The sequence below is a fragment of the Armigeres subalbatus genome, chromosome 2, assembly GCF_024139115.2.
Source record: "Armigeres subalbatus isolate Guangzhou_Male chromosome 2, GZ_Asu_2, whole genome shotgun sequence".
Classification (NCBI taxonomy): Eukaryota; Metazoa; Arthropoda; class Insecta; order Diptera; family Culicidae; genus Armigeres; species Armigeres subalbatus.
Window position 1 is genome coordinate 302,212,013 of NC_085140.1, and position 13,534 is coordinate 302,225,546.

The window sequence follows — 13,534 nt, forward strand, 5'->3', positions numbered from 1 at the left end:
CCAGGGTCCAGGAGGCGTCATCCCCCTATATTTCCCTGGATTGGGGCGGCTGAGAGCTCTCAGCCTGCCGTAACCCCTTACCACCGTCTTTCCTGGGTGGACGGACCTTTCCAGGTCCTTCCTCCCCGGGTTTTGGAGGTACCTGGCCGGGGTTCAGCTTCCCAGCCCCACTACCCTTGTTCGGGGTAGTAACCCTCCGCGTTTTGGGGCGGCCCCCAGGGAGCTCATCCCCTGGAGACTGTCTCCCCCGTTTTTGTGTCTGCTCCTTTGTAGCAGCCACCCCCGACGTGCCTGCGAATACTTGAGCCTCAGTCTTGGTAGACTTTGGCACCACCGTCTTCGCTGGCACGCCCTCGGTCGATTCGACCTTGCCCAAATCCGCGAATTCTTGGGCCTCAGTCTGGGTAGACCTCGACTCCATGGATTTCACGGGTTCGAACTTGGCCGTCCCGACCGCCGTTTCCAGCTTGGCGTCCAACATCGACTTTCGAAGTTTCTGCAAGCTCCTCTTGAGGTCCTTACTGATATTATGCTTCGATGACGCAAAGTCGATGATGGCGTCCAGCTGTTCCGTCGCCACCTCGAAGGCCGAGAGCCCATCGCGTTTGCGGTTCATCGCCTCCACAAGCCATGGGCCGTCAATAACCTCTACCGGCGTTTTTTTTTAGCCGAGATTAAGGTTAAGTGACCCACGCTGGCGCTGCGCACTGAGCTGCCGACTATTGCCTCTGGCCTCCTAGGCGGAGACCTGAACAACCCACCTCTTGCGAAGGGGTTGTCGCCTACACTACTACCACTAGTTGAAGAATTGTCTTGGTTTTCCATTTTGATCCCACGAGTTGCTCGGGAAAAGAGGTCCACCACGCCAGAGCCCAGCATGACGCGGTAAGGGACAATTACTGTGGGGGTTGCCCAGGTACCCCACAGGCTCCGTTAAAGGCCTAGCTTATTATTTCCCCCCCTGGCCATGCATCCCCTCGGCACGGGTCGCTTGACGCCTTGGGATTAGGGGTTAGGGACGATGGTCCCGGTCTAACTCGCAGTGGCCATGGGGAGGGGTCGTCAAGCCCTTGGACAAAGTCCCTGCTGCCCCCCACTTACTCACTCTCTCATATACTCACACGCTCACTTACTCACTCACTCATTTACTCACTCGATTACTCACTCACTCACTTAAGCAGTCACTCATTCTCTCATACGATTATATCTTCATTTTTTGGTTTATCGCGTTCGTTTACTCATTTATTATTACTCTAATGAACGATAATCTTCCCATCACTTGTTCGCTTACTCACTTACTTGCTCACTCACTAATTCATCCGCTCACTCACTTGCTCAGTCACTTACTTACTCACTCAATTACTAACTTACTCACTGACCCACGCACGTGGAAAATCTGCACCATCATCAACTAGCATTTTGATCGGATTCTACATACAGTCATATATTTATTATACGGTGTACTGGGATTGCTTTTTACGCAATTTGTTTCTGGTTGTTTTCGGAATTTGGAACAAATAAAGCTTTACGGTTATCACTCGAAAAAATCTACACAATATCATGAAAAAATTAGGTGAAATTGAAAAAGTCGTGGATTTTCAGGTGACCGAACAATTGATGAAAATCAACCGCGTAAAAAGCAAGCTCGGTGCAAATGAAGGTCATGTTATCCTGAAAACTGTTTTATATCACAATAACCCAAAAACAAAGTAATTTGAGTGGTTTCAACAAATAAAATAGTTTATTCCGGCTAGATTGGCAAAATACCCCTATGTGCGTCGGAAGAAGAATGCGCAACGTGTCGTCCGTAAACGAAGATCGAGAAAGCTCGTCGCGGTGGAAACTCGACTTCGCAAAGAAAGTTTGTCCGGATTCGGTGCCGGTGAAGCAAGAGTCAAGCGATACTTTTGCTAACAGGGATGATATGGATCGCCCCTTTATGATGATTGAATTCTCGCTTGCTCTCCTTTCGTGTAACAATTCCGCTCCTGGGATGGATAGAATCAAGTTTAATTTACTCAAAAACCTCCTAGACGTCGCGAAGAGGCGCTTATTGAGCTTGTTCAATCAGTTGGAGACAAGTGATGGTGATAGCCATCCAGAAGCCCGGAAAACCCGCGTCGGATTGTAACTCGTATCGTCTTCGGAAGCTGTTCTCTTCCGGCTAGACAAATGGGTTGAATCGAAGAGGTTGTTGTCAGATACACAATTTGGTTTCCGCAGGGGCAAGGGAACGAACGACTGTCTTGCGTTGCTTTCTTCAGAAATTCAGCTTATTTTCGCTAAAAAAGAGCAATTGGGCTCAGTGTTTTTGGACATTAAGGGGGCTTTTGCTCGTTAAGACAGCTTGCGGATGACTGCGTTGTTCGGTAGATACCAATCGTGCTAGCTTCTTAGACTCCTTCAGTTCCTCTGTAATTTTTGATCTGTCCATGAAGCAGGAGGTTCATGGAATACCAGACTTCCTGCGTGCGGAGCTCCATTATTTGCAAGCAAATACGGGCACGCCAGTGAGGAGAAAAGCTTTTTCACAGACGGGTCAACAATTGATGACTCCACTGGTTTCGGTGTTTTCAACGTTTTTCATAGCGCCTACTTTAAGATCAAAGAGCCTTGTTCCGTGTATACTGCTGAGCTAGCAGCTATACACTACTCACTCGAGCAAATCGCATCTCTACCTCCTGACCACTTTTTCATCTTCACCGACAGTCTAAGTTCCTTGAAGGCTTTTCGGTCAATGAAACCGGCTAAGCACAAAGCGTATCTTATGAATGGAATACGGAAAGCTTTGAGTGCTTTATCACAAAGGTCTTACAGAATCACCATGGCTTGGGTACCTTCTCCTTGCTCGATCCCGGGAAATGAGAAAGCGAACTCTCTGGCTAAGGTGGGCCATATGGAAGGTGATATTTACGATCGGCAAATCACCTTCGATGAATTTTTCTCATTAGTTCGTCAGCAAACCTTGATCAGCTGGCAACAAAAATGGACAGATGGGGAGATGGGTAGATGGCTGTATTCAATTCGTCAACAGGTGTCGAAGCGGCCATGGTTCAAAAAATTGAAATTGGGACGAGACTTCATTCGAACCATATATCGTATAATGTCCAATCACTACTCTTTAAATGCACATCTTTTTCGAGTGGGGCACTCAGAAGGCAATCTCTGTGTTTGCAGCGCAGATTATCAGGACATTTACCATGTCATGTGGGCGTGCGAGGAGCATCGTGGCCCCAGATCTGCGCTAACTGAACATCTTCGAGTCCGAGGAAAGCAGCCAAAGCCTATTAGGGAGGTGTTGGCGGGTCTTGATCTCTAATACATGTCCCTTGTCCACCAGTTTTTGAAAGTTGCTGATGTTAGATTATAATCGTCGTCCATCCATCCCTTTTGCTGTCGTAATCCCTTACGAATATCTTCCTCCTGTTGTCTTCCGTTAAACCCAATTCGTATGTCTTCCTCCCGTTGCTGTCTCCCAAAAAATTGTTTGTCTCGTTACAGATGTGAAACATTGCCAAGGATTTCAACTGCCTGAACATCAGCATTGTAAATAATTAAGCACCCTAAATTCCCTTCCTTTCCTATTGTATAATTGTATTCCCTAACCTCGACCAAACCGCGAGTCTTTCGGTTACCCAAAACTAACATTATCGTATAAGAATCATGAAAAACTGTATTAAAAAACGAGCAATGGTTAATGTTTGAAACATAACCGCGAGAAGACGTAGGACTTGTATAAACGTATGCTATGTAGAATTATTAGCAATTTGTTTATTCAAAACTTTTGGAAATAAAACTAATTATTAAATACATAATCAGAATTGCTTTGTTTCTAACTATTCAGCCCTAATTTACTCTAGCAAATGTAGGGCATTTATAGATTTCTTAGTTTAAAGTTTAAAAATTCTATTATTAAAATTTTCAGGCTTGGGAAAAATGTGCTTTTTAATGGGAACTGTCCCGTTTTCCATCTCATTGAACATATATTCATCTTATCGCCAAACAAAGAAATACAGCACCAATTTCGTTGCTTCGTTTTTGCTGGGGAATCAGAACTGTTATAGTACAACCCTGTTTGAATGTACGTGTAGTTTAGTACCAACCACAACTTAACATATGGTCAGTCATATGTCATGACTCGTTCTTATCCCAGGATGATGTGGATTATGAAATCAATAACTTTCACTGGATGAACAGACCAATCTCTGGGCTAATTTTATTCTTCTTCATCCACCACCGCTGCCATCGCAGCCTCAGCCATCATCGGCCATTAGCCGTGAAATCCGAGCGATGCGATGGGCGATTGCATCGATCGCAACCATCGCAACCGACACCACTGCATCCGACCATCATCAAGCGAAGATTGACAAATAAATTCGTCCTCTTTTTTCATGCATACTTGCAGACCCACCGGCAGCTCTCCCGCTGGGGACTTCATGCTGTGTACGTAAGCATGCAAACGAACGAGAAAAATATGCGCAAACAAAAAGCTCGTCCGTACGCGCTGCTGTCACAAACTGTAATGTAATGACTAGCACACGGAAGGCACAGCTGCTTTTATACACAAAGAAAATTTTCCGGTGGATCCGAAGGCACGTGGCAATGCATTCTGATGTCCGTGTTAGGAATGCACGAGATTGATTATATATGAAATTATTATTGGCATTGACAAGAATTGAAATTTTCAATAGCTTATCGTTAAAAATCTTAAGTTTCAACGAAGTTGGCGAATTGCTGGAGTGTGTCCGAGTAGATTGATATATGAATCTTAAAAATCCATCGAAAGATAAAGGCGCTAGTAACGTTCGAAATTTTCCCTCTCAGCGTTACGCTCTCGATTTCCAAAAATCTAAATGACACCCAGTATAGTAAAGAAAGACGTAAGTCCTACATCAAAAAACATGATTCCGGCTCCGTAACGCTTTACGTCAAATGAGCCTTCCAAATAAATGATAGTTAAAAAAAGAAAAAGAACAAGTTGTCAGTCGTCATCAGGCAGCCAGACATGGCGACGGCACGAGGAGTAGTTCCTGCGAAGATGATTTTGGCAAGGAATATGCAGCTGTGGAGCAAAGACCTAAGTGTTTGTGACGAATAAGACGATGGACTCGAAGCTGTACAAGAAGGAATGTCTCAAAAACCGCGGTCTACCTTCCATAAAGTCCATAAAGGTCCCGTGAAGTTTTGGCCAGATTTGGCGAGTTGCCACTACAGCCGGGAAGTCATCCAGGGGTAAGGCGGTAATTACGAAGATTTCATCGAAAAAAAACCTCAATCCACGCAACTGCCCACAGCTCCAGCCCATCGAGACATTTTGGGCGGTAATGAAGCGGAAGCTCAAGAAAAGTGGAAGAACAGCTCGGGACGCGACTCAGATGACCAACATGTGGAACAAATGTGCCATGGAAGTTGACTCCGGAGGTGTGCAACTTTAAATGAGACGAATAAAGAAGAAGGTGCGAATTTTCACTAGAAACAAGAAGAAATGATTTGTATCAATATTTTTTCCTTTAAGTACAGTTAATTACCCTTGTTTTTAATGTATTAACCTTATTTGTACGTCAATCCGTTACCGAGATACAGTTGATTTTATTATTCCGGATTCTAAATGGACATAGCTTTAGTATTGTAGCCATTTTCGTGTGCCTTGTCACTGTAAAGCAATTGAAGAAATTTTCGGGTACTTATTCAGAAGGACGTATGTGATTTTGTAAACAAAGATTCAAACGTCGATTTGTCCAATCTGATGGCACTCCCACGCAAACCAACACCATCAACAGGTAGCCGAAGGCTTCCCCTACCTGTCTGTGGTGATGGTTTGCGTGGTAGTGCTATCAGATTGGACAAATCGACGTTTGAATCTTTGTTTACAAAATCACATACGTCCCTTTGAATAAGTACCCGAGAATTGGGCAAACATACCGGCTACAAAGACTTACTATGGCCTTATCTCTTCTTTATTGGGCATGTGTCGAATCTGTGTTTCAATATTTTTGATTTTAATTTGTCTAGGTATACTAGGGTAACCGTACCATTAGTGGAGGTACCACCAATAGTGGAGATAGTGGGGTTTTAATGAGATTTTTCATAATTATACACTTTACGATGGTTTCAGTTGATGCGTCGTGCTTTAAATATCCTGTCAAATACAATTTATCCTAAGATTCAGCTTGGAAAACTATTGAAAACAACGATTTTCCTTAATAAAATTGACTCCCTTGCACCTATAGTGGTGCAACTGCACCAATAGTGGCGAGTCTCATAAGAAATTAATGGATAGCATCACTATGAGAACCAAAATTAATTTTTACCGCCACTAAAGGAACAGTGTACTATAAGTTATACAAGCGATATTTGGAAGTTGTTGATGTTAAATGACACCAATTTTATTTTTGTAAACAAATTTATTAGTTTATCTATTGGTTAAAGTATCAAAACATTAAATGTCCCATAATTATGAATTTAAAAAAAATCTTCTTTTCTTGACCTACTAATACCTCCACTACCTCGTTACCCCATCAAGAAAAATATTTTCCGTTTACTGTTCCGTTTACGATATTTTTAGATATAAGGTAATTCTGACATGAGAAATGTATTATTTTGTTGGTAGAGAAGATGAGGAGCTTTTGCGCTCTCTGGAGTAAAAGTTTAATAAATTAAAGAGCTTCATTTTAAAACTTTAATTATTATATTATTATTTATTTAATTATTTAATTCAAAAAAAGAACTTTCCCTGCTCCTGAATAAATAAATAAATTTGTTTCACAACAGTACCAGGATGGAATAGCCGACTTCCGTGTGGACGAAAGAATGAACTTTTAGTTCATACTCCGCGTACTTTCTTTCTTGAGCCCGATCTCTTGAATGTTCCAGGGAATCGACTGGATCGATAACAATAACTCTTCTCTGGGAAATCTGGAAATGGTGGCCTACATCCACGCACTAAGTAGACACGCAGTCGGAGTATCGTCGACTTCGAAACGATGATTGTTGTCAAAGAAGATGGCCTTCCAGATGAAAGGAGATGAAACAAATATAAACTATTTAAGTGCAATTAGGCAATTTACGCAATCAAACAATGCTTAACCTGTCGTACTTTACATATCGTTCCACATAACTAATTCACGTCGCTAAAACCCACGTCTCAATCTCGATTAGGATATAAACTTGGTTCAAAAGAAAAGTGCATCAATTCGACTACTACACTTCCGCCAGTGCATAATGTCAGTTCTATTTGAACCCAGTTTCGTTATCAACTTCTTGATGAGCTACTTCTCGGTTGCGACGCGGCTCAATTATGTCACTATCTTCAACTGCTGGAGCTCGACAGGTTAATGGCATTTCAATTGAGGCTATTACATAGAGCTCTGATATGTATCAAGATGTTAAGGAACTGAACGGAATATTCATATTGTTTGGGTCTGTATGTTGCAGATAATCAATACTTGATTGCCAATTTGTCCAGTGTGGCGAAATTCGTCCAATTTGTTGATCTGAATGATGGGACGTTGGATGTGGTGCATGTAGCAAATCAGATTTACAGGAGGCAGCCAACGAATCTGGGTGTTTTCTTGGAATATGGATGTCCAATGAGTAAACCACTGATGGTTGAGGTAGTATTCTATTAATTGTTCTTAATCTTTTTTTAAATTAATTTATAAACTTTTTTTGGAAAAGTGCGCTGATAGACGATGTTTTACATCGTCGACATCTTGGATAATGCTTGATAGACATATTAATGGTTCAGTGCTACTAGAAATGGAAGATCTGAATATATTTGTGGATGCTGAAATCAAAATACTCTCGAAGGAAATCGATGATAGTTTAAGCCTGTACGACATATTCAACAACGGACGACCTCACGGAGGTAACCTCCAGATATCGTTTGATCGGAAAATTCTTGTTGGTACGGAAGGACATGTTGCCTTTGAGGATAGTATGCTTGGTAATAATACGAAGTACCAGAGACGCGGCAATCTGTCCGATATTACTTTAAAGATTGCAATAGAATCGCAGTTGTTTCCATCTACGAGTAGCATTGTTGGACAAATTGTAGAGTTCTTTGAATCGTACAAACAGCCTGAAATGGATGTCGCTGCCCGTATAGGGTACATGTTGATCAGGGCACTCGAAGCTAATCTAAACTTCCGGTACTGGATTTGTTCTTAGTATTCACTTTTCAAACTCTTGTGATTTTTTCAGACTTGAGTTCGATAACTTTGGTCAAAATCAGGGAAATGAATCAGTGAAAAGCAATTTTGAGACTGTTAGAGATAAACAAATGGATGTATTTGTTTCCGGAGTGATGAGCCTTGATGCGAATGAATTGACGTGCCTGCAGAACTTCATGGCTTATAAGTATAGACACCCTTCAAATTGTTACCACATATGAGTGTTGCATGAGAACTTATTGGCGCTCAACCCTATATCTTCCATTCTAGGGTTGAGCATGATTCGCTATTATTATTTTATCGTCGCTTTATGTTTCATGTTTATAATAGTGAGGCTCATTCTTTTGCAGATCCACCTTCATTTTCCGAACACCAGTGAGCAAAAGCCTCACGAATAATGTTTTCACGCAGCCATTTGCCATGGAAACGTGGATCACAGTTGCGTTGACCATCGTGCTGGGAGCCATTGCCGTGAAGATCAACTTCGTGGTAGAGGAACAGCTGGAGCGGGATGGCGAGTACCACGAGCATTATTCTTTGTTTACCATGTGTACGGAATCGTTGGCCAACTTTTGCCAGGAAGGATATGAATTCATCAATCGGAGCTCACCGGGTCGCCTGTCACAGATGATGCTTTTCGTTTGTTCGATTGTGGTGTTCAACTATTACAGTTCTGGCTTTTTCTCCATTCTGATGCAGGGACCACAGATGTCCAATATTAGGACCTTGACACAGCTGGCTGATAGTCAAATGATAATTGGTGTTGATGGCACCGTGGAGGCGGAGGATTTCTTCATGGTAAGTTCTTATTAATTTTTTCTACTTGGTAATGTTACAAGTTATTACAACTCCAGAGATCGAATCACTCTGACGTGCACAACTTAATGGAGAAGAAACCTCTCGCTGAAAATTTGCATATGAGTCCTATTCAAGGCATAGAAAAGGTCCGAGCTGCAACCCATGCTTACCACTGTGATAGAATGGTTGCCTACAATACCATTCGCAATTCGTATGATTTTAGCGAAATGTGTGACCTTAACGAGATTGAAGTGATGCCCCCACAGTGGGTAGGATTTCTAATTAGGAAAGACTCTCCCTTCCGCAAGTTGTTTAACATCAGGTTAGGATGAAACCACAAAATCCAATTACTAATTGATGGTCAGCAATTCTACTTTTACAGACTAGCCCGGCTACGTGAAGTGGGAGTTTTCAATCGGTTTGCCGAGTTGTGGATTACCAAGAAACCCGAGTGTCTAGTTACAAGTGTGGTCTCTAGCGTCACTCTAGAGGGAGCGTCTCCCATATTTTTGCTGCTGATGGCTGGCACCGTTGCTGCATTCTTCGCATTCGCTTTGGAGCGTGGGCTTTTCCACGCTATCGGACGTCGTCTGGGGTCGAGTGTTTCAACGGTGTGAATAAGCGCAGATGTACTGACCGATAGTTGTGAACAATATACAGATTTAACCTTTAAGGACCCAAATATTTGTATTAGTCATAAATCGATACAGGCATACCATAGTACGTACCCAAGATAATACGTACCCTCGATAATACCTACTCTTGATTGTACGTACATTTTACCTTGATAGTACGTACACCAACAAAAAAAATTCGTTCAATTTTCTGTATGATTTTAGTTAAAAATTGAATATGCTTTGATCATGGCACATGTGTGGGGCCCTTCATATGCTGCATAATAATTTCACATCTGATTTAAACACAATCGTGAGCTTATAACGAATAAAGTAACACATATTATATTATTATTTCAAACAGTTCAAGGAACACCTGAAACAGCTGATTACATATTCGAAGGGCGATGACAAATTGACGCATCGAGCGATGCGGAGCGCGTCCAAGCACTCATAAAGCAGAATATCAGTAAGAGGAATTCTCTTGTCTTGGAAGCGTTCGCACACGCACATGCGTGAGTATGTATCGGCATAAGAGTATTATTAATTTTTTTTTTTAACTCAGAACGGCTACGCAGTCTTTAAGGATTAAAACAAGATTTATATTTGTCCAACGTTTCGACACGGGGTTGGTGTCTTCATCAGGGGAAAAATATTATAAACATTAGACAAGGAACAAACATAATATTTTTCCCCTGATGAAGACACCAACCCCGTGTCGAAACGACGGACAAATATAAATCTTGTTTTAATCCTTAAAGACTGCGTAGCCGTTTTGAGTTAAAATAACAATAAACAGTCGATCATTCGAAAGAGTATTATTAACAATGATTGAATGATTTTCTATAAAGGAATTAGTTCCAGTTCTAGAACCCTTTCCCATGTATTAATTCAACTGATGTACCGGAGAATATTTCCCGGAGGAGTAAATTAACTCCATCATGGGAATTAGATTCATAAAATGGAATTTGCGACAACATCTGTTACTGTTTAATTCAGTTTACAAAAGTTTATCTCCTTTTATCCACTTGCCAGTGACAATTTTTTTTTCTTGAAAAACAAATTAGCAGCATTACTTAAATGAGGATAAATTTATTTGCTTGAAAATTTGCTCTGAGAAGTTTTACTGAGATTTTCGACGACGTTTATCTGGAGTAGTGGTTTCTCCCAAGGGCTGTACCTGGGACAACTTGGAAGTTTGGTCGAAAATTCCATACAGAATTTCCCTTGATATTCTATCTAGACCTGTGCACCGATTGAAGTTTTATCGACGGTGAAGCATGATAGATCATTTTCAGCCAGTGGCGGTGGCTTGGTGTCACGCCGCTGGTGATTCGCGGCGGCGTGGATCAATTTCGTGTATGTATTACTAATTTTCTTAAATTTATCCGGATGTTCCTCCAGGAATTCCTCCGAAAGTTTCTCCAGGAATATCTCCAAATGTTTCTCCGAGAATTCCTCTAGAAGTTTCTTCAGGAATTCCTCCGGAAGATCCTCTTGAAATTTCATTTTCTCGGTAATTTCATCAGCAATTCACTTAGGAATTCTCTTCGAAATTTCCACATCTCTTTCCAAGAACTTCCACCAGAAAACCATTTTGAAATTCCCATGTAAACTCCTCCTGACATTCTCTCTAAAGCTACTCCAGGCATTCCACCAAAATCTTTTCATTCATTATTTCGAGATCTTTCCAGAAATACCGTTTGAATTTCTTCAGAAAATCACGTGGAAGCCCTTGATAGCCACCATCACGCCCTGGGAATTATTCCGAAAATTCATCCAAAAATTCCCTCGGAAAATTGTTCCCGGATTTTTGTCTTCGGAAATTCTCCCGGAAATTTCTTGCAATATTCGTTTGCAAATTCATCTGGCAAATTCTCCAGAAATTCTTACGAAAATTTCGTCAAAACTTGAAATTCCTCTGGAATTCTCCCGGAAGATCCTGCAGCATTTCTCAAGAATTCTGCGGGTACTTTCCTTAAAATGTGGTCATCCAAAGTGACCTTCAGGATTTTCCGTAATTTTTTTTCCAGGAATTCGCAGCAATATCATAAAACAATAATCTCGGATATTATTTTAGACACTCTCCTACTTTTTCCTCCAAAAATTCCTCCAAGTATTCTCTAAAAAAATCCGCCGGAAATTACTTCAAGAACTCCTTCAGAAATCTCTTTAAAAGTTCCCCCGAAAAGTTCTTCAAGAACTATCCGGGAGTTCGTTTCAGGGTTCAGCTATTCTGCAGAAAATTCCTCTAAGAACTGCTCCGGGAAGCTCTATTTTGTGGAAGAATTTCCGAAGGAATTTTCGTAAGAGTATCCGAAAGGATTCCCTGAAGAATTTCCTAAATTAATTATTGAAGACATTCACGATGAAATTCCTGGTTTGAGTCTCAGGAGGATTTCTTGGAACAGCGGTTCTCAATCTGGAGTACATCTTGGGGGATACCCTGGGGGTACCTTTGGTAGCCGCAGGGGGTACCTCGGAAAAAATGCGTAATGTCCAATCAAGACATATTGAAAATGTTTTGATAATTATGTATTTTGTATATCAAAACTTTGTCTTGTACCTAATATGCATAGCGATCAGTAAATCAAAGCCAACTGAATCCTGACCTCCACAACCAACAACTACAACACCAAATTGTTGAAGAATATTAGCATTAGCATTAGCATTAGCATTGAGCAATTCGCACAAATTCGTAGGTGGTACACGCCAAGACTATTGTATGAGAGTGGCATCATTGTCATCCGTTACCACAGATATTGATTTGGGACTAACCCTATCTCTTAGATGGAAGCAATGCACTCTCCAATAGTCGAGATCTGTCCTGGCCACGTCTTTGCGAATGCTGAGGAATGGGAAGGATGGTTAGTTGAACACCTACTTAAGAAAGATGCAGAGAACTCTACGACTCTACGACCTCTCATAGGTGCCACGGATGGTTTTGGGATTATGTGGAAGGTTATAACAGTAGGAATCGTTTTGATAGGATGTGAAACACAGATAGAACTAAGATAGAAATTCAAAGTAGGAAAGGGACGAGCCTGGAATTGAACCCACAACCTCCTGCTTATAAGGCAGAAGTGATAGCCACTAGATCACCGAGCTCGTCTTAACACCAAATTGTTGAAGAATATGTTAAGAAAATGCTTCTTAACTAAAATCTAGAATTTGAAGGTTCGGAAGCCTTCGTTTGAGAGACATGAAGGTTTTATTTCGAAAAGCTCCGTTGTTTCGTTGCAAGAAGATTAGAAGCATATTTCTACGCTTCTCAGAAGCGTTCTTCCAAGCTGCTCGAAGGTCGCTTTTCAAAGGTTCCTTTCAAAAGGCTGTGAACCCGACCAGTTAGTCATAACAAAATTTTATCACAATTATATCAATATGTGTTACAAATAACAAAACTTGCAATAATTTTATTATAACTTTTCTGTCAAAGATGGAGGAAAGAAAACTTCATGATCGTCATAACATGATTATAACATAATGTGTTATGTTTATTTTTACCGAAAACAAAAATTGCCTACATTTTTGGTAGACAGGAATTGGAAAAAAACGAAGGTACCACCTTCAGTATAACTTGAACCTAAGCACATTCAAGTTTGAACCAGTTGGACAAAGGTAATTGCCTACATTATGGATATTCATAATCTTTTCAATAACATAATTTGTTATAGTATAAGCTATTTTCACTACTTTTTATGTAAAATATTGAGTTATATTTTTGTTCAATTGATAACATATTTAGTAATATTTTTGTTAAAACTAGAAGAGATTTTGTTACAATTTTTGTTATTTTAACTACTAATGGTACATGATTTATAACAACCGCTGTTATAAAAAACTGCTATAACAGAATAACAAGCTCTGATATAAATCTGTTACTATCTACTGGTCGGGAAGGCTTCTTTTAGGGGCTCGTGAGCCTACTTCTTAGAGCCTCCATTCAAGAGA

General features: G+C 40.9%; 1 protein-coding gene across 1 annotated transcript; it reads left to right on the top strand.

Annotated features, from left to right (window-relative positions):
• The first annotated feature begins 7,758 nt into the window (after positions 1 to 7,758).
• LOC134209830 (ionotropic receptor 75a-like) lies at positions 7,759 to 9,586 on the top strand. Its single transcript, XM_062685855.1, has 4 exons — positions 7,759 to 8,108; positions 8,522 to 8,969; positions 9,026 to 9,291; positions 9,352 to 9,586. Exons 1-4 carry the CDS (start codon positions 7,759 to 7,761, stop codon positions 9,584 to 9,586), a joined length of 1,299 nt encoding a protein of 432 aa, XP_062541839.1.
• Positions 9,587 to 13,534: the final 3,948 nt, after the last annotated feature.